General features: G+C 34.2%; 4 protein-coding genes across 4 annotated transcripts; 2 read left to right on the forward strand and 2 right to left on the reverse strand.

The window, feature by feature from the left end:
• Nucleotides 1–6,960: 6,960 nt before the first annotated feature.
• On the reverse strand, nucleotides 6,961–8,051 carry LOC120153236 (transmembrane emp24 domain-containing protein p24beta2-like). Its single transcript, XM_039165229.1, has 5 exons — nucleotides 8,002–8,051; nucleotides 7,677–7,900; nucleotides 7,369–7,555; nucleotides 7,169–7,276; nucleotides 6,961–7,101 (listed from the first exon to the last, which is right to left on the reverse strand). The coding sequence occupies exons 2-5, from the start codon at nucleotides 7,896–7,898 to the stop codon at nucleotides 6,968–6,970; spliced, it is 651 nt and encodes a 216-aa protein (XP_039021160.1). The 5' UTR covers nucleotides 7,899–7,900; nucleotides 8,002–8,051; the 3' UTR covers nucleotides 6,961–6,967.
• Nucleotides 8,052–8,329: 278 nt separating this feature from the next.
• LOC120153249 lies at nucleotides 8,330–11,162 on the forward strand. Its single transcript, XM_039165240.1, has 6 exons — nucleotides 8,330–8,832; nucleotides 9,393–9,538; nucleotides 9,906–10,074; nucleotides 10,249–10,347; nucleotides 10,467–10,549; nucleotides 10,664–11,162. Exons 1-6 carry the CDS (start codon nucleotides 8,794–8,796, stop codon nucleotides 10,794–10,796), a joined length of 669 nt encoding a protein of 222 aa, XP_039021171.1. The 5' UTR covers nucleotides 8,330–8,793; the 3' UTR covers nucleotides 10,797–11,162.
• A 2,068-nt stretch (nucleotides 11,163–13,230) lies between these two features.
• On the forward strand, nucleotides 13,231–15,305 carry LOC120153277. The gene has a single exon (XM_039165263.1). The coding sequence runs from the start codon at nucleotides 13,504–13,506 to the stop codon at nucleotides 15,217–15,219; it is 1,716 nt and encodes a 571-aa protein (XP_039021194.1). The 5' UTR covers nucleotides 13,231–13,503; the 3' UTR covers nucleotides 15,220–15,305.
• Nucleotides 15,306–16,724: 1,419 nt separating this feature from the next.
• LOC120153331 (probable E3 ubiquitin-protein ligase XERICO) lies at nucleotides 16,725–17,174 on the reverse strand. The gene has a single exon (XM_039165312.1). The coding sequence runs from the start codon at nucleotides 17,172–17,174 to the stop codon at nucleotides 16,725–16,727; it is 450 nt and encodes a 149-aa protein (XP_039021243.1).
• Nucleotides 17,175–22,058: the final 4,884 nt, after the last annotated feature.

The following is a 22,058-nucleotide window of genomic DNA, read 5'->3' on the forward strand; positions in this document are numbered from 1 at the left end:
AAGATCAATTGGAGTGTTTTCGGTATAAAGGACCACTATACATGAATCACTACAGCAAAATGGGGTTTTAGCGGCATATGTAGCAGCGTTTTATGAGAAAACGCCGGAAAATAATATACTTTAGTGGCATTTTTATACAAACGCCGCTAAAGGTCGTACTTTAGTGGCGTTTTAAGCACAAACGCCGCTAATTACATGTTCTTTAGTGGCGTTTTACGCACAAACGCCGCTATTACATGCACTATAGTGGCGTTTTTATATAAACGCTGATAAATACTGTACTTTAGTGGCGATTTTACAAACGCCGCTAAAGGTCGTACTTTAGTGGCGTTTTAAGCAAAAACGCCGCTAATTACATGTTCTTTAGTGGCGTTTTATACACAAACGCCGCTAATTACACGTACTTTAGTGGCATTTTTAAAAAACGCCGCTAAAGGTCGTCTTGATCCATTCAAAACGATGTGTTTTGGGAACTTTTGTTCTTACCTTCTGCTTTACCCAAAACGCAACACTCAAGCCTCGACCTTCAGCGTAGCATCTCGTTCATTCAGCTCTCATTTCACCCAAATCTCCAAACCCTAGCCCGCACAACCACCATAGCCCAAAATCCACCATCACGTAGCATCTCGTTGCCGTCGTACTCTTCTGTTAGTCAACCGCCGTCGTACCAAAGTTATTAGGGTGTGTTGGAATCTAAATTCAAGATATTTTATGGTTTTTACTATTTTGCAATTTCTTCATTGTCGTGCTTTATAAATTGTTTGAGAATTTGGAACCGTATGAGCCCTTTCCGAGGTAATACTGAAAACTGCTATTTAACAACTCATGAAATAGTTAAATTGTTCCTTGTATCGTACTTATGTCACCAAACATAGCATTAGTGTTTACAATTATGGTAATGGTTTAATTTTTTAGAATATTGAACTAAATGATGCAGGAATGAAAGCAGCCATTTTCCTGTTATGGTGTTTTAGTTTGAACAGTTTTTGATGCTTATATATAGGAGCATATAGGATTTTATCCATTAGGTTTTGCTCATTTTGACCCATTCTTATGGGTTTCACGTATTTCATCCATATATTTAGTCTATGTTATCTAGTTCTTGAAAAACCTGGTAAAGTTAATTATTTTGGTATCTTGAGGACCACACTGTATAGCTCCATGAAATGTAATGTCCTGTTCTGATTGTCTTCCCAAAAGATATATCTTGATTAATAAGTAGGCTTTCAAATGCTTTAATATTTTCTAAGGATGGTTCTGAACAAATGTTTTTATTGTAATTCTCATCACTTTCTCAATGATGTTAAAGTCCTATTTCTATTCTCAATAATGTGAAGTAGGGATAACATATAGAGATAATTTTCTTTTCTATTCTCAATTAATCGTGAAGTAGGGATAACCATATAGAGATAATTTTCTTGCTTTGAAACATGTTGCAATGTCATTTTAACAAAGGCCAGCCAAATGTTGAATTCTGGTACGAGTTTGCCCTTTTTTACTTGTGCCTCATGCTATTCCTTTTCGTGATAAAAATATGCAATTTTTATGTTGTTTTCCTAACTGTTAGGCATCACTAGAATGTTTCATTGATAAAGAAATGCAGCTTTGGACCAAAAGGAGTTGTTCTATCACTCTATTCCGTTTTCTATTAAGTTCAGCTAAACGTGGGAATTTTTAGGTTTTTCTACAAGTGTTATATAATTCCATCTTTGATATCTGATATGAATTATTGCTAGCCTTAAGACATTGATCGTTTGTTTATCGAATATATCCGTAGTAAAAATTCCAAGTTCCTCTTACTCTTGTTAATGTCTCAGCTTCATATTTTAGTTATGTATTCTATAATGTGGTTTTTAGTGGTAAAAAATTTCTTCAGTTAACATTAGTTATAAAGGAGTTAACACTGGTACTTTCAAAATATAAAGGAGTTAACACTCAGTTTTTGGAATGAAATCAGAATTTAGTTATAACAGCTACAATAACTTCATCATAATTACTTCGAATAAGATGTGCTTTTTGTGGAACATTTCTTGAATCCTGACCAAACTTTCACCGTCTTTTTAAAAGGATATCAGTTGTTAGATTCTGATAATTGATGGAGCATTATATGGGTTTTGAGCACTCAGTTTGTTTATAGAAATTGATAGTGCCTTTTAATTTGTCAATACAAAAGTTAAAATCACCTCGTGAACCCATTATGGATGTACTGCATGTCTCATGACTGAGACCTGAGTTGTAACATGTAATTATTTTCCAAATTCATGAATGTGTGATATTTTATTTAATGATGTTCCTCGATCTTTGAATGGCTTGCACTTTTATGAAATCTGGATATTTTTTTGACCATTATCTTATCTAGAAGATTTACTGCATGTAATCACTCAAGGGAAAAAAAGCAACATATGATAACCCGTGAGTCTAAACTCTTTCTTGTTTAATGATTTGAGGGAAATACATTTATTGCTTGGTGCCAGCCATTTTGTGAAGTCATTTTTAAACGTACTAAATTGGTTCATCTAAAATTACTCACATTTCGGTTGTTGTATTGGTTGATTAAGCAGGTTTCATACTGTTCTTTTCTCTCTCCTCCTGTCAATTGGCCTTTTTTATGTTTTTGGTTCTAATTTCTTAGCACTCTGACTGCAATATTTGACTAACTGTCTCTGTAGGCAGCACTGTGCTCCATACGGATCATAAAGAAAGTTCGGACCTGGCTGAAAACTTATGTATCTGCTTCACTACTTAAAGAAAAACATCATGGATTCCTAGTAACTGGAGTTCAACTTTGTACAGATCTTTGCAAAGTCAGTTCTGAAGCCCTTGAATATTTTAGAGAGGTAATTGGTTATGGCTTTTTTAACATTTTTTCAGTTCAATGTAACTCTCTACTAGCAAGAGTTGTGACTATGAAAAGAAGCTGTAATGAGTAGAATTTCTTTGAATATTGATTTCCTCGCTTCCTGATAATATATATATTATTTTCTATACATGTGAAAAGATAATAGCTTCTTTTATCATCAATGCAGAATTGTATTGAAGGTTTGGTCAAAACTCTGAGGGATATCGCAAACAGTCCTATTCACCTGAGTATGACATACAATGTTGAATCTTTATTTGGCACCTGTATGTATTATGAGCAACCATTATACTCGCAACTTGATGTGAAATGTAACTTAAGCATGTATGTTCGAGTTTCGTAGACTTGTTTACGTTGTTTCATAAAATGGAAGGTCAATTGAACATATTGGATAGAAGGAATTATTTCTCTTTGCAATATTTTATTAATAATCCCCCTTTATTTGTATTTTGCATTCTTTATATTTCAGCCTGCAAAGTGGTCTTTCAATTCACATACAGTTTTAAAAGAACAATTAGCAGGTACCAAGGTACGCTGCACTCACTTTTCTCAAACAGAATTATTATTCCTTGAAAACAGGATATTTTTGCATCTCTCCATCTTGTGGTTTTTCCGCAATGTTAAGACTTGTAGTCTAGTGAGATCATTAGTCTATTTATGTTTCTTAAAATCAAATTTGTTTTTTACTATCAATATTACTTGTTACTTTAAGTGATTAGTTAAAGTAGCCTTAACTAAGGATATATAACCTCTTAGTTACTTTATTCCTTTGTTACTTCATTTGAATACGCATTTTTGTGTTGCTCTTTAACTGAAAACAATGAGGTATATAAGAGAAGATTTATAAACTCGATCACCCATATGTATGGACAGAGTAAGAGAAATTGATTGTGGATAAAACTTTAGAAAATTTAATCCACAATCCCTAAGCAAAATCGTCAGAATGTCCACGTGGCGTATTTGCTCTGACGCCGGATCAAATTATCGTTGGGAGGATTCTGGTCCGTTCTTGCCGTCGAAACCCTATGATGACCCGAAAGGAACTCCTATTGCTCCATACCCTTCCATGGTCGATCTCCTACTTCAAGGTAATAATCTCTGGATTTTTCCGCCGCTATATTTTTATTTTGTACTCTCAAATTTTATAGATCGTACGCAGGATGTTCAAAGATTATTGAGAACGATGATAGAGAAGTGGTAAATACCCGATGTTTAGAACCGGATTGGGGAAATCTATGGCGTTGAAAGAATCTTCAATTGCAAAAGCATTATCTATCCTCGATGAAGAAGACGGTGCCTCTACTGTTACTCCAAGTAACGCTTCTCTTTTTTACTTTGATTTTTTGTTTACTGTTTGATTCAATTCCCAAGCCACATCCAATCAAGTTACATATTGTAGGTGGAAGGTCGTTATCTGTTTCAAGTGAAGCATTTAAGCGTGCAAGGAGTCTTCTTGGTGAACCGGAGCTAGGGGATTTATTTAGTGAAATGGATGAAGATGTTCTCCATATAGTTTACAGGGAGGAAAAACCTAACGATGCTTCATCAAACAAGGAAAATGTTTTTTTAATTTAAAGTGAAAGAACCTTGATTAAATTCTAGAGAACAATGTCAAACTACATTACATTTAATTTTAGTGTTTATAAATTTTAATTTATTTTGTTGTTAAGTTTTTCGGCATAATTTGTATCTTAATTAAAATTGATGGTTGTTGTTAATTGGATTACATGATATTAAATTTAGGTGATGTATAGCAAAAATGGAATATGCAAAATCAATTAATATTACCTAAAGAACGGTCATTAGCGGCGTTTGTATCAAAAAACGCCGCTATAGATCTAACCTTTTGTGGCGTTTGTTCCAAAAACGCCGCTATAAATCTCGACATATTGCGGCGTTTGTTCCAAAAACGTCGCTATAGATCTCGACCTATTGCGGCGTTTGTCCCAAAAACGCCGCTATAGATCTCGACCTATTGAGGCGTTTGTCCCAAAAACGCCGCTATAGATCTCGACCTATTGAGGCGTTTATCCCAAAAACGCCGCTATAGATCTCGACCTATTGCGGCGTTTGTCCCAAAAACGCCGCTATAGATCTCGACCTATTGCGGCGTTTGTCCTAAAAACGCCGCTATAGATCTCGACCTATTGCGGCGTTTTTTGTTCACAAACGCCGTTAACTTTAGCGGCACTGGTTTCGCCGGCGCTTCTTGCGGCGTTTTTACTATCGCCGCGAGTGTTTTTAGCGGCGCTTAAAAACGCCGCTATAGGACTAAAAAAACGCCGCAATAGGTCAATATTGCTGTAGTGAATATAGCATAACAATAAGGTTAAATAGTCCAATATGGGGATCCTCTCAAGACCCATCAGGTGATACAAATTATAACAGAGCGAGAGATAAAAAGAAGCTTTCAAACATAGGGATAAATAGTCTAGTATCAGGGAACTCTCAAGACCTATCAGGTAGACCTGGAAAATTTGACCCGTACCCCATTATCAGAACTGATTTACCCAACCTGAGACCTGATATAGACCCGAATATGATAACCTGAAATTGATCCAAACCCAAAATAAATCGAATCGGACTGTAACCGACCCGAATTATAGTTGAACCGATATTGACCCGAACCGAAAGTTACCCGAATCGAAAATAACTTAACATTTTCTTTTTTTCTTCTTCTTTTGATTAAAAGGGATAGAGAGAGGTCAGAGGACACAAAAACCAGAGCCACTCTCCTTCTATCTCTCTCTGCGTTGTAACCTCAGAACAAAATCATGGCGGTAACACCTATCTTTTCCTTTTTCCCTTGAGATTGTATTAATTATAATATTCCCGTCTTTCGCTGGTGTGATTATAGGTTCCGATAATGAGAAGAAAACAACATTATTGATTTATTGTCTCTCGTTTTGAATGATTAAAATCCCTAAATCTCAGGCATTGCTAATGCATTTCGTGCATTCAAAAAAGTAGAATCAATGATTTCTGAATGTATCTTCTATGGAATTATACAGGAGAAGGGTCGAGCATTGCCAAAGTTTGGAGAATGGGACGTCAACAATCCCTCAACAGCCGAGGGATTTACAGTCATCTTCAACAAGGCTAGAAATGAGAAAAAGGCAGGTCCCAAGCTTGATTTGCCTGTCACCAATCCCCCCCCACGCAAGCAAGAGAAGCCTCCTCCTGTAAACTTTTTCTTTACGTATTTGCCATATCTAGATTCATACCAGATGGATATCCGAAGCTATTATATCATGTTATATTAGCAGATTCATAATAAGTATTTGATTTCACGGTGCTGCAGAAAAAATGGTTGTGCTGTGTACAAGCTACAGATAAATGAGACGGCGCTTGTGGTGTTACTAGCTTCCAGGAGAAGGGCATTGTATTAGCTAAATCAAGCCTCCTTTCCAAATCAACCACGAGAACAGGAGCAATATATTCCACAATGCTTTAATCTTATTTAATGGCCAGTTTGAGCATAGTTCATTATGAATGCATTCATTCTCTTTATAGTATAACTTTGGAAATAATGTTTTTTCCAATCGACATTTCTTGTCTAAACTATATTTTTTTCTAATCCATTTTTATCTATATTTTTATTCAAAGGATTTTCCCTATAATCACATTTCCAGTGTTTTATTATGCATTGTTTGATTTATGATTATATGGTGCAATCTTATTTTCCGATAGAAAAGTTATAATATTTGATTCATCAACATCATAAACATGTCACTCTCATTTTATGAGTAGAATTTAATATGATAACCATCTAACATATATTAAATTATAATCTTATTTATCGAATGATTTCAGTAATAAAAATGGTTTTTTTTAATTGGGTTTAAATAAATGCATTTACATAATGTTCATACATTGTCAATTGTCCATTAACACGAAAAACAACGAACTTAAGTATTTCTGAAATTTCAATGGTAGATTATTGATGTTTACACTAAGAATCAATACAATAATTAAGAACCCGAAAAGGAAAAACGAAAACCAAAAAAAAAATAGCTTCTAAGGCCATATTGGTTGTAGTAATAGTAATTCATTAAGTACAGAACAAGCTGGAGCATGCAGTGCGTAAATATGAAGAAAATATAAGAGGGATTAGACTCTGGATGTTCCAAGCTTTCGTTCAAACATGCGTTTCAAAAGGAAAATTTGAAGGATGCTTGCGGCTACAAGTGCAACTGATTCCAGCATTGCCTTGTGAAGTGCTCGTCGCCCCATGTTATCATTCACTGCACAACATATTGATATGTTCAAAAATGTCAAAATGGTGACATTCAGATCAAAACATGATAATACCTATTGCCTGTCGATCGGTCTGAGCCTCGAGCCAATGCTGTTCGAATTGGATGTTGTAAAGAGCTTCCTCCAACCTTGATATCTGATCCATCAGAGGATTGAAATGCTCTGCGAACATCATTGAAACAGATAATCATTCCCCCCACCCCTTTTTTTTCTTTTTAAGGGAAAACAGGATGGAACCGATAATCTAAACTCACCATCTTTTGCATGCTGATGACTGTACGTAAAATGCCCCACTTTTATATCAAAATCAATGGTTTCGTGATAAGGAGATTTATTAGAAAAACAGAATCTGTAAACCCCTTTCTTGTGGACAACAAACTCGTACTTCTCACTTATCCTGTTACGAAAATCATGAATCTGGTCCCCTGATGGTCCCGTTATCTGCCCATCTCATCATTAATTATTTCACAATAAAAACGTAAAACTGGTAATCAATCAATCTGATGATTAAACGATTTCGAACCCAGAAATGGGGGGGGGGGTAGAAATGAAGAAAGGTTACCACAAGATCGACGCCTTCGTTGTTAAAATTCCAAGGGGCATCGGCCTTAATTACGACGAAAGAGACATGAACAGTGTCACCTTCGTACTTGACGTCATGGGACAAACATTCTTCTCTGTCTATCACGAATCTCACCCCTTCCGCTACTTTTAAGCTCCATATAAAAAAACCCATTGCTACCCATGCAATTTCGACGCTTCTTTTCCATCTTTTTCCCGTCATCTCTACGAAACAAAAACCGAACAGCTTTAGATCATTGGTGGTTTTTTTTTAACAAGAGCAGACAAAGAGATAATAAGAAAATTTTAGCGGTTATTAGTAATACCTAGGAGATGTGTTTACTCGCTGAAATTTAATATGTTTTACTATATTGAATTGAACATCCCAAAAATTTGATTAAATTGGAAAGTTCCCTGCTTTAGAAACCGAAGAACAGAACATAAGAAACTCGCAACTGTTGGTTAGTTTGACCGCGAATTTTTGTCTCTTTTTGTCCTTGGCTGAGGTTTCTTTTGTTTCTCACAAGGCAAAACGATGTCGCTTCTATGCGCGCTTTTGTCTCCATCTTTTTGGCTCGCGTGTCCAAATATCTTTGGATTATTTTCCTTCACATTCGTTCTATCCAAAGTAGTACTCTAGCTCTAAAGCTCGCCGTTTCGGATCCAAGCCACATCTAACAGCTATCTTACAGTGGTTCCATCTTCTGATGCTTTATCATGAGTTTTTTAATATCAAAGCTCAAATTTTGAGATTTTTTTTTAGAATTGTTTCTCACAATGTCTGCAACCACCAACCTCATCTGTTGTAGCTTCTCTCACGTACCTCAAAACGCTTCGAAGTCCAAAACTTTAATCCAAGATAGAAACCTTAGCCATCAGAGTCCATTATTTTACAAAAGGAACTCGAATTTCTCAGTGTTCCTTAAGCCCCACAATCACAAGCCTTTAATTTCCTCATTTCAACAAAAGGGTGTTCTTCACATTTGTAAAAGTACTTAAACAGCCAGAACTCAGAAGAAGAAACGGGTAAGGATAAAGGGCTTTCGGATAATAACGACAATAAAGAAGGAAGGGATTGGACGACCTCGATTTTGCTTTTTGTGTTGTGGGGTGCTCTCATGTACTATGTTTTCAATCTCACACCTGACCAAACCCCGGTATTTTCCAAACCCAACTAATTGTTCTTGTTGTATGTGTATATTTCTACTCGCTTTTTTTTTCAATGGTGACTGCCTTTCTTGTGTTCTTTGATTTGGAATTGAGATGAAATTTAGTAAAGTGGCTTTCATTAATCAAAATAGCTTGCTTTTTCTTGATGCTTCAGTATTCTGATTTATTTGCCGGTTTTCTTCCCTTGTTGTGGTTATTGTTAATTTTTTTCTGAACAAAAACATTATTGCTAAAGCTTGGGTTTCAGATGTCATGGTCATTGGTTACTCTTGTTCTCCAGAGAAGCCTAAATGGCCTTTTGATAGTTTAAATTTTCCATTTCCTTTTGCTATATTTGTTTCTGCATTCATTTGTGGCGCTTGCGTTTGTTTTGCACGCTAATTATGACTTCTATTGAAATGTTAATAACATATAAACATGATGCTGTGATATCACATTCTCCGGACTATGCCTAAGGCTGACTGGCTGAGAGTTACATATTTTTCATGAAATAATCAATTTAACATCTGCATTGCGTCCTTAACATGGGATTGTGAATTCTCTGCAGTCAAGGGACATGTATTTCTTGAAAAAGCTACTGAATTTGAAGGGAGATGATGGTTTTAGGATGAACGATGTACTTATCTCCCTGTGGTACATCATGGGATTGTGGCCATTAGTGTACAGCATGCTGCTACTTCCAACAGGCAGAAGGTGCCTTCAACTTCTCTCACTACTTTCCTTATCTAAACATGTTATCTCCACCATGTTATCCTTGTGTTGAATTACAAATGGAGCATGCAAAAGGACTGAGGGCGTGGTAGAATTAGTTGAATCGATGATGATTTAGTTTTGTTGCATTTATTTCTGAAGCAAATGTAATAGGATTCGGGTTCAGCACACTATCTAGTAGGTCTAAACTTTGACATACTAGTAGGGGACCCTATGCTGCCAGATGTACTTGTTATCGAGACTTGAATCCATGGTCCGTCTTATTTTTGTGCGAAGACGCACACTCTCTTCATTTTGTGTTAATTAGTTCAATCAGTCTAATTTTAGTTAATATTTTATATACCTGCAGCTCAAAAAACAACATTCCCACCTGGCCGTTTCTAGTACTTTCATGCTTTGGTGGTGCATATGCTCTTTTACCATATTTTGTTCTATGGAGTCCACCACCACCACCTGTTGAAGAAAATGAACTTGGAAAGTGGCCTTTGAATTTTCTGGAATCAAAATTAACTGGTGGGGTAAGTATTTCTGTTTCTCCCCTACATGCAATATCCTTGTATTTGAGCAATTATAACCAAACTGTTAATTTCCATAAAATTTAATAATGTGGGATAAAACCACTTCGTTACATTGATAAAAGTAACAAAAAAATGTTTTGGTGCAATAATGCAAATAACTTCATCACACATCAGGTGTCACTTGCTGCGGGAATAGGTTTAATCATTTACGCAGGTATAGCAGAAGCTGATATTTGGAGAGAGTTTTACCAGTACTTCAGGGAAAGCAAATTTGTAAGATCGTCCATCTTTTGAGTACTCATGATTGACTGTAATTGTCTTGACAGTATGCTGTTATAATGTCATGGAACTCAAAATATATTCATGCTGGGAATCAAATCTCTATGTTGCAGATTCACATCATGACCCTGGATTTTACTCTACTATCTGCATTTGCTCCTTTTTGGGTTTATAATGATATGACAGCCCGTAAATGGTAAGAAAAAAAGAGAGACTATCATGCCATTGCTTTGAATCTAAAGTTCAAAACCTCTAAAAGGAGTTTATTTGGCATGAAATAAGTTTCTGGAATGCTTTTTCCTATTTGCAGGTATGACAAAGGTTTTTGGCTTCTTCCCTTATCATTCGTGCCATTCATAGGTCCTGCTCTTTATCTTGTCTTACGGCCATCACTGTCAGATTTGCCTGTTACAGTTACCACAACTACATCCGAGCAAAATTAGAACTTAAGTTCATCTTCTGATGATGATGAACTTATACCGACCTGAGAAAGGGGTCCCCAAGACGATAGAATTAGATAATAATGATGTCATCCCAGTGAAAAATGCAGCCAGTGCCACATGATGATGAGTTTATTCCACTTACAGGTGCATCAAGAAATTATCGCATAAAGTTTCCTACATGTGTATTCTTCATATATATGTTTGACAATCAAAAAAATTCACGTGTATACATGTTTTTGTTACAGTGAGATTCTGCTGATGTATGGTGTACTTTTTTATTGGCTATTGACGAGAAGTGTTACTTGTATATATTCATGGCTTCCTCCATGCAGTATATAAGAACTTGTTTCATTTGTTATGAAGTAACCTGACAACTGAAGAGAACTATATAAATGGATTACCTCTTAAAACAGGATTTTGTTGTAATTCTAATTAAAATCTTTTTGGTGATTAAGTTTTTTTTTTTTGGACAATGCTTTTGGCGATTAAGTTTATTCCTTAAAAGAGGTATTTCTGACATAAGAGGTGAATTCAAGGAACAATAGTTTCAATAGTCGCATTGGTGCATGAACCAATTTGTTCTAGTTCACTTTTCCTAGAAACAGTTGCATGTATCTCAATCCTTATATTACGGTATATGCTTGCAAAGTAGCCATGCACGTACAAAGCAGATATGATATTTAGACAATAAAGCTGGCAGGATATCTAAAGCATCTTTGGATATTTCAGCCCAAGCTAAACAGGAAAAATGGCTGGCCTCGGACCCTCCATAGTGATCTTGCATAGTTGTTATCTTCTTCCAGAGTTGTAAATCCCCTACTTGACTTGCAAGTCGGCACAATTAATATAGACGTGTAAACAACTAGAAATTCTTACTATTCTTGTAATCATCGTTGTTTCCAAGATAACAAGCAGAGTCAAGGTGATTCTTTATAAACCACATTTGTCATGAACTTGCATCACAGTAGGAGCACTGTTACACTGGTATTGTGGTTGACATGCTTAAGTTCCTCAATGTCCGTAAACTTGCTCCTTTCTCTAGCCACGGTCGGCCTCGACCAGTGGCTCAAATTCAGCAAGGGCCGAGGGAGAGCCATGGGATGTCTTCGGCTCTGAAGATTGTTCATCCAGGTGGAGCTGTCGAGTGCTATTACATGGCAATCCCTGCAGTTAATATCATGAAGAAATATCCATCGTTCGTGATAGCTAGACCAGAAGTTTTCAGGAGACCATGGGATTCATTGGTCCGGTCACATGAGATCCTCTCTCAGGGTGAAAAATTATATGCCGTCGCTCGTCATACCGTATTAAAAGCTTCGCCAAAGGATCAGAAAACCCGACATAGAAGTTTCAGTATCACAATCCTTCATGGATGTCTCCAAGGAAGTTAGTGATTCAAGTGGGGTAAGTAGCTCATTTACTGGTAAAACCAAGAACAAAAATGGAACAAAGAAACATGTCAGCTTTATAGGCATTGATGTAAAGCACAATACTGGTTTGGCCGCCATTAAAACCAGGAAGGATGAAGGTAGCATTGCCATTGCCTACAACTCCAAGAAGGAATCCCAGCAGGGAGAGAAAAGGAAGTCGAGAAATGGCGTTTTCTGGAAACCAAGACTTGAAGCAATTAGTGAAAGTCATGGCAATGACGACTGATATGATTAAGATATGTTTAATCTTTAATTCAATTCACATATTCAAAATTATTTTGATAAACTAACCTTAATAATAATGACACTCAAAGAAGCATGGACCTCAGCATCCAATACAGGGTTGCATCCTTCACACCTGCCCAAGTCCCATCTGCATGAACCGAGCACAGCAGTTAAAATTCGTGTCAATTTCTATAGATCATCGTCCAAGAGAGTGTGAAATCAATAGGGCAAAATGCGATGGATCATGTTTCATTAGGCTTTGTTGTACATCTTGACCATCGTGTATATATAGAATCCAGTGGCGTATGTAGCGTATAGTCACAATAGTCGAGTGCCTATCCTGAAATCAAAAAAAATTTCTATTGATTATTTATTTTATGTTCACTGTGAGATTTTATTTATATTTATCTACATATCAAAATTTTATATTATTAATATATGTATATTTACATTCAAAATATTTCTGAATCAGCCTATGATAGAATCCCTTTCTTTTATCATACATGTATATTTCCACTAAAAAAATCATAGGAGAGGCCGAGCATTAAATTCAGGTTGTGTGACCAAATTCTTTTTTTTTTTTTTTGGCCAAAGTTGTCTTTTTAATTAAGTTTAAAGAAGAAGAAGAAACTTTTTCTTAATGATTTAAGGGAGCAAGGCCCATGCAAAGCCCCCAAAATTCGTCCCTGCATGTAGCCATTTGAAGCCATGCATGTTTTGCGCATCAGTTTACACATTATCTCACTGTTTTGCTTGGTAAAATTGATTAAAAGTAGGATTATGAATTTAATCATTAACAAATTTTCCAATTTTTTTTCTTGTTTTCATCCTAACAAACCCATTCATTTAGAAAGGCAGAGCTTTATCTTGAAAGAGGTAAGTCGAATTCTTAAATTACTTGCCAAATTTTTCATTTTCAAGATCTACGAGCCCTGATCTGTAAAGCCTCAATCTTTTTCACTGAATTCTTGCATTTTGGGAATCTGGGTATTTTTGTTTTTGTCTTTTTAAGTAGATTTAGTTCATCGTAAAGGTTTTTAGTTAATGAAAAGATGTCGGGTCGTCCTGGGTTACATAGAATTCGAAGCACTAGGCCAGAAAATCTAGGAAAAAATACTTTACATATCATTGCCAATATTTGCTTAACTGTATTTGTAATAGCAGCTCTAGTGGTCACCATTATAGCTGCAATTTATGAACCGGATGACCCTCTTTTCAACTCTCCTACAAATATCACCACTTTCCTGTCTTCCGCGTCGAATTCTACGTTTCAATCGGATAATGTTGTCGTTAGAACAGGGGAGGATTTATTGGCAGCCAACCAGACTGCATTAGCTACTTTGATCCATGTTACAGATGCGGCTGAAACGATGGATAGGAGTACAGATGAAACCAGTTCATCAGTATGCGAGTTTGATCCAAAAGAACCACTTGATTGTAGGGACCCCGAAGTGTTCCAATCGATGATGCAAAAGGCTATTGAGCGTTTTAAGGATATACACTTTAACCGGTTCGGGAAGCCGACTCCTGGCCCCGAGGGGAACACTTGTGATATGGCATGGAGGTTTAGGCCTAAGAAAGGGAAAGCGACTGGTTTCAATAAAGATTATAGGCGGTTCGTTATCAACAGATCGGAGAATTGTACGGTTAGTGTCGTGAGCATCGGGGAATATCATTCTGGTGTCAATGCAAGGAAGAAGAAGAAGAAGAATAAGAATCAAATACCTGGATACGAACCAGCATCAGGTATGCAGGATCAAGGTGGCTTCTCTTTGCCTGCTGCAGGGGAAATAGTAAACGATTCACTTCCGGATGTCGAGTCCGAAAGGGCATTTATTCGTCAGAAGTACTTGATTTATGTAGGTGGTGGAGACAGGTGCAAGAGCATGAAGCATTACTTATGGAGTTTCTTGTGTGCACTGGGTGAAGCACGGTACTTGAAGCGAACCCTGGTTATGGATATGACCCTTTGCTTGTCTTCCATATACACTTCATCAAAACTCGACGAAGAAGGGAAAGACTTCAGATTCTACTTTGATTTTGAGCACCTGAAGCAAGCAGCATCAGTATTGGATCAGGACCAGTTTTGGAAACACTGGGAGAAATGGCAAAGGAAAGACAAATTGTCCCTTTACCTTGTTGAAGATTTCAGGGTGTCGCCTAAACATCTTACCGGGGTGAAACATTCTTTGATCATGAGAAAGTTCGGATTCGTCGAGCCGGATAATTACTGGTACGGAGTTTGCGAAGCAGAGACCGGATCCGTAGTTAAAAGGCCATGGCATCTGATAAGGAAATCAAGAAGGCTGATGGATTTGGTGGCAGTAATTGGCTCAAAGTTGAACTGGGATTACGATTCCGTTCACGTCATAAGGGGTGAAAAAGCGAGGAACCAGGACCTCTGGCCTAATCTCGCGCAAGACACCTCGCCCGAGGCCCTTCTCTCAACCTTAGAGAACAAGATCGAAGACGGGAGGAACGTGTACATTGCAACCAATGTACCCGAAACATCTTTCTTCGAACCTTTGAAACACAAATACGCCACTCATTTTCTCGACGACTACAAGGATTTTTGGGGAGACAGAAGTGAATGGTATTCAGACACGGCAAAACTTAATAACGGGGCTGCGGTCGAATTCGATGGCTACATGAGGGCCTCGGTCGATGCAGAACTTTTCTTGAGAGGGAAGAAGCAATTCGAGACTTTCAACGATCTGACCAAGGATTGTAAAGATGGTGTAAACACCTGCAGTACTGCAGCCAGTTGATCCTTATACTGAGCTCTCAAATATCATTGCTACATTTGGATATGTTCTAATTGTAATTATAACTTATTTACATTTCAATAAACTGCACCAGTTATCACTACTTGTTATCTAAATGAACATAACATCATGTTAGGGACTGATAAACTACCTTTGTCTATAAAGGATACCTAACCCTTGAAAGTAGGTTAGGGACCGAGTTAAAATCAATTATTGAGATAAGTAATTTATTTAAATTTAAAATAATAAAATTTATTAAGTAATTAATCTGGGAATATATAAAATTTAATTTTACATAATCATATTAATAAATTTTATTTTTTAAAATATTATGATTAAATTTTTTTAGCGATGATTTTCCACGTATTTTTCAATGTTAAAGATAACAGTAATGACTTCCTACATGTTTTTTAATGTTAAAAGATAACATTGATGACTTTCTATGTGCAACCCCGTCTATGAGCATGGGAAAAAGGGGCAATCGTCCAGACCCCTACTTACTCAGGGATTAAAATTATAAATTTTTATATAATTAAAAAAGAATAAATTATTTATTTAGTCATTCACTTATTATTTTATTTCCGTTTTAGCCATCCAATTATTATTTTTCTTTAAAATTATACTTAACGTTACATTTTGTTTCTTTTTTATTACTCATCATTAAAAAATTAACAGTAATATTGAAGTGACATTTTTAAATTATTTTTTTAACAACGATGCTAAAATGATATTTTTTTTAAAAATTCACTTTTCACTTAATTATTCTTTAATTCATTTTTCTAATACTTGTTATTAAGGGACTAATTTCTATATTCACCTCCAACCACTAAAATCTCAGAAACAACAGAGATGTCTATGTGGTTTTTAATATTGAAGGAAAGCAACGACAATTTTTAACAATAGTAATAGCTTTCTACGTGTTTTTCTAATGTTTGAAGGTAATGATGATGATTTTCTACGTGTCTTAATTTTTATAAATAACGTTGATGACTTTCTATGTGGTTTTTAATATTAAGAGGAAAGCAATGGCAATTTTTAACAATAGTGATAACTTTCTATGTGTTTTTCTGGTAATGATTATAACTTTCTACGTATCTTAATTTTTAAAAATAATGATGATGACTTTCTACGTGTCTTTATAATAATAGTAATGATTTTTAATCAGCATCGTTTTATCTTTTAAAGGTAACGACGATGACTTTTCACGTATTTTTTAATGTTTAAGGACTAAAAGAAAGATTGAGATTCAAATTTAGTGGAAAACATTGTTTAACCCTTAAAAAGAACTAAAAGAAAGAACTCCACGAGTCAAAGAAGCCATATAACATAAGAAACCTTGACAATATGCACATTAACAAATCACCACATCAAGGTAAACTTGCGGGTAGCCTAACACTAAGCCCCAAGCTAACAACATTAATATATATATATATATACCTATGCTTGTAGTAAACAGGCTGAACTATGGAGATTTTTTTCTCAAACTCATCACTCTTGTGATCTTCTCATCAGTAGCAGGCATTCACTTCATCGAACAGCAGAGGATACCTGCAAACAGGGCAAGTACCTCTCAAATACCTCAGCCACGTCTCCAAGCATTCCTTGTGAAACAGATGGCTGCAGGGCAAGAGATCGACCTCGGCGTCAGGCTCGAACTCGCACCGGCAGACAGGGCAGTCATGCTCGGGTTGCTGGCTGCTGCTCAAAGTGTCCAACCGAGTTGTCGGGATCCTACTCCGGTAGTCCTTGAGGTAAACTTCAGCTGCAGAGTGATACACAGCTATTTCATTGCGGAAAACAGAATGCGGCGATGATGGCATCGAATCCGGGGAGTCATCCATCGAGTCCGGGGAAGATGGCATCAAATCCGGGGACGATGTCGATGATGGCGACGATATATGGATACCAACAATTTGAAGGATGGAACGAAGTATGCCTTTAACTACAGATAACGACATAGCTGCGTTTACCAAGAGAACATATAGCATTCCTTGTGATGGAGTTGGTAGACTTGAGAGGCCCATTTGTTGTGTAGGATTCCAAAATGGACAAAAGAGATCTGCAATTAGAGAAATTCAATATTAAACTAAATGATGTTGGAAATTACTCTGGCAACCTGCAAGAAAACCAGCATTCAAGGGGAAATGATGAAAGAACCCAACAGGATAATTTATTTAGCATTAAAATTGGCTAGAGCTAGCATCTCATCTATGATCAATGCTAAAAATAAAACCCCTTTTCTTTGCTTTTCCATCATAGATATCCAGCCGTGCTCAAACCTTGATGGTAATAGATATGTTCAAAACATAAAATCAAAGCTATAGCAAGAAAAGGGTAAGGGGAAAAGATATCAAATTTCCAATTTGGAAACCATTAAATACACATCGAGGTAATATGAGATCTAACATTTCATGCATGGCTGAAAGTAGAAACAATTACCCAGAAGAAGAACTAAACAGGATTCCTTTTCATGGGATCGAGGAAACGTGGAGGAAGGAGATTTGGGTTTACCAGAAATGAAGCCTTGTAATGACTGCTGCTGCTGGCAGGCTGTGCCATTGAATCAATCCTTCTCTACTTATATAGATTATAGAGCAACCCCCAACTCTAAAACCAAACTGTGGTTGACACTTAACTATGTTACTTTATATCATCAGCAGCCGTTATCGGTGAACATTTGATCGAGTCGAGTCAAAAAAAATTTAGTTATTCGAGTTAACGAGTCGTATTTTACAACTCAAACTTAACTTGAATTTTTTTCGAGTCAAGTTTCATAAATTCGAGTCCAATTATTCGAGTTTCTATAATAATTTTATTATAATTATTTATAGTATTATACAATGATTTGTTCTAATTTTTTGACTTTATCTAATCATAATATATATATATATATATATATATATCTTTCATATTATAATGTTATTTAATATATTAAATACAATCTAAAATTACTAAATATATTTACAATATTATATTTTAAATAAAATATTTTGAGAGAAAACTATGAGAGTAGAAATGAGTCAAATAATTGATGAGAAGAAAGAATTTACAAACAATTGTAGTCAAAAGATTAAATTGAGTAAAATGCAAAATTAAAGGACTAAATAAAAAAGAGAGTACATCTTTAGTAATAAAAAAAATTAACAATTGAAGTTACATAAATATTTTATTGTGGTATATGAGCATGGGTTCAAATTTAGTATAAAAAAAAAAGACATAAAATAAATCACAAATTCAAGGAATAAGAAATTATGAAAAATTGAAGACTAAATTGAAAAATAAAAATTTGTTATTAAAGAGAGAAATTGAAAGCACACATATATTTTACTATGGTTTAGGAGCACATGACTCAAATTCGGCAAAAAAAATATTTAAAATAAATGACGAATATAAGAAATAAGGAAATTATGAAAATTTGAAAGATTAAATTGGAAAAAAAATTGTTATCAAAAAGATGAATTGAAAGTACATATGCATTCTACTATGGTTTAGGATCATGTGGCTCAAATTTGGTAAAAATTGACTTAAAATAAACGACAAATTGAAGAAATAAAGAGATTATGAAAAATTGAAGGATTAAATTAAAAAATAAAAATTATCAAAAAGAGGAATTAAAAGTACGCATATATTCTAGTATGGTTTAAGAGCATTTAGTTCAAATTTCGCAAAAAATTGTTATCAAAAATCAACTCTGCTCGAATTTAAAAACTAAATTTATAATTCGAGTTGACTCGAATAACTCAAAATTAAAAACAAAATTTTATTTTTCGAATCGAGACGAGTTTTACTCGTCCCTACTTTTCATGACTTTTTTTAGTGTCTCTCCTCTCGAGCTAAAATTCCCACTTATATCTGTTTTCTGCTACAATTTCCGATTTGCAATTTAAGTCAAATATTTTAAGAATCCAATTATTTAAGTCATGAGTTTATCATTTGCATAAAATATTTTAGTATAATTATTGTTTCAAAATATTTGTAGTGTGATTTTCTTAATGGAGAAATAAATTGAAAGGAAAAAAATAAAGAATTATTATTTGATCTCAAAAATATTTTAAACTTTATAAATATTTTTAAATAATAAGAAAAAAATTTAACGTCAAGTGGCGACAACAGTACCTTTTAATTGGTCATTGATTCTTTTGTTTTTTTATATGAAGCGGTGATAGTGGTGCTTTTTAATTGATCACTAGTTATTTTATTTCTTTTAATATTAAACGGTGATATCGATATTTTTTAGTTGATCAATAGCCATTGTGATTAGGGATGGATTTAGGGGAGCGGGTGGGGATAGTCGTCCTCCTAAAAATCTAAAATTAACATATATTTTATGTTTTTTCTATGTATTTTCTATTGAAAATATGTTTTGTCCCCTGAAATTTTACAAGTTCAAATTCACTTCCTGAAATTTATAAATTTAATTTCGCCTCTAACTTGAAATCCTACTTCCGTCCCTGATTGTGATTACAAATAGTAAGTATTTATGATTTTATTAATAGTTATAAAATACAAGTTTTTTTGTACTTGTTGCGTTACGGTTACATTGCAATTCACATGCTTTTTAATGTTAAGGAACAGCTGTGGTGAATTCCCATGCATGCCAAACATTTACTACCTCTCAAGACTCAAGAGTAATCCATAAAGTTATATATAAATTTTAATTAAATATGTAACTTATTATACAAATCTAAATTTTATATAATTATATTAGTAATAAATTTTGATTTTATTTTGTAATCTAAACAATTTTGATTTTATTTTGTAATCAAAACAATTTTGACTTTTTTTTCGTTTAAAATAATGGTTACATTTTTCAACGATTACATTATTTGATGATTATATTATAAAATCAATATAATTTTACATGTTTTTTTAATATTAATGGACAGCTTTAAATATTAAAACTATGTATAAATTTTACTTAAATGTATTGTATAATTCCTAAATTTAAATTTTATATAATTATACTGATAATTTTTAATTTATTTTTATGAAAATATTGTGATTATATATTCAACAGTTACATTATTGAACAGTTACATCATAAAATCAATGTAATTTTAAATATTTTTTTAATATTAATGGCTAGCGGTGATGACTTTTAACAACGACGATGATGTTCCACGTATTTTCCAATATTAAATGAGAACGATGATAAATATTAATCACCAACTATATATCTTTTATCATTTTTTTTTCTTTTTTTATTTCTCAATTTAACTATACATAATAATTACTTTGATTAATAGATAACTTACACTGTTTCGTTATTTTTTAAGTGGTGATAGCGGTATATTTTTCTTATTATTGTATATATATTTTTTGTAATTTATGTCAATTATAGACTATAGTCAATTTTCATTTAATTATAAAATATTAATGATGGTGAAATATAATTCATTTATATTTGTTATGTTACAACGACATTATTTGATAATTAGATTATATAATAAAGACGATTATATAAATTTTTAGAGCCAATTTAATCGAAGCGATTATATAGATTTTCAGAATCAGATTATTACGTTTAATATTAAGTGATGATATCGATATCTTTTAGTTGATCACCGACCATTTCGTGAAAACATTATATATATTTCAAGGATCACTTTAATACTTTTAATATCAAGCGGCGACCGCGATAGCTTTTAGTTAATGATTCATCATTTAATTAAAACGGTCACACAACTTTTTAGGATTAGTTTAATACTTTTAATATTAAGCGATGTTGTCCTATTTTCGTTTCTCCTTTTATTTTTCAGTATATAATATTTATTATTTTATTATTCAATTTAAAGTATTTCATGCCATTCTTGTGCATTAATCATCATATATTATATCATGCATACTTCCGTAATTTCATTTCACAGTTTATGTTTTTAGGTAATTTGATATCATCCGTGATGCTTGTAACATCCCAAAATACGAGTTAGTGATTAAATTGTAAAACTTCATAATTTGGTGACTAAAGCAGAATAATTGAATAGTATTGTAATTGGTATAGGGTTAAATTGCAAGGAAGAAGGAATAGAAGGATAAAATGGTCATTTGGATGGGAAATAATTAAAGAATAGATATATATATATTAGCTCCACGTGGAAGAGAAGAAAGAAAAACAAGGTTCCAGAGTTCTCTTCTTCTTTTCTTTTCTCTCAAACTTGAAGACTCATAGCAAATGTGAGATTTTTCATAAGCTGATTGTTAGTTAAAATTTAAGTTAGGGTTTGATCATTAGATGATAACTAAGCTTAAGGAAAGCTTAGATTATCTTAAAACAATAAGATGAGGAGTACATGAAGAATTAAAGAAAGGAAGTAGAAAAGTGAAATCTTTGATTAGAGTTCATAATAAGAATTAGAAGTGGGATTTGACTTATCATTAAGCTAATTAAGGAATAGGAAGTGTTAGAATTGTATTTAGAACATATTGAAATTTGAGTATGATTCTTGAATTACATATGAGGGATAGGATTTTGAGGTTAAAGATGATTTTCATGGATATAAGTTGGTTTAAGTAATGATGATTGGGTTTAATGACATGATAGGGGTTTAAATAGAAGAATTGAGTGAGAATTAATGATTTTCGGGCTTAAAATACAAATTCTGGGTTGTGTGCATCGATGCACATTCAATGTGTATCGATGCACTATCAAATAATAGAACATCGAATGTAATTAGTGCATCGATGCATAAGGAGTGCATCGATGCACCTGCTTAAAATACAAACTTCGAATGAGATTTATGCACCGATGCATAGATAGTGCATCGATGCACCCGTCAAGGGATGCATCGATACATGGTGTAGTGCATCGATGCATACCTTCATTAAAAGATAAAAATAGCTTT

Source organism: Hibiscus syriacus, unplaced genomic scaffold (genome assembly GCF_006381635.1).
Source record: "Hibiscus syriacus cultivar Baekdansim isolate YM2019G1 unplaced genomic scaffold, ASM638163v2 tig00111099_pilon, whole genome shotgun sequence".
Taxonomy (NCBI): Eukaryota; Viridiplantae; Streptophyta; class Magnoliopsida; order Malvales; family Malvaceae; genus Hibiscus; species Hibiscus syriacus.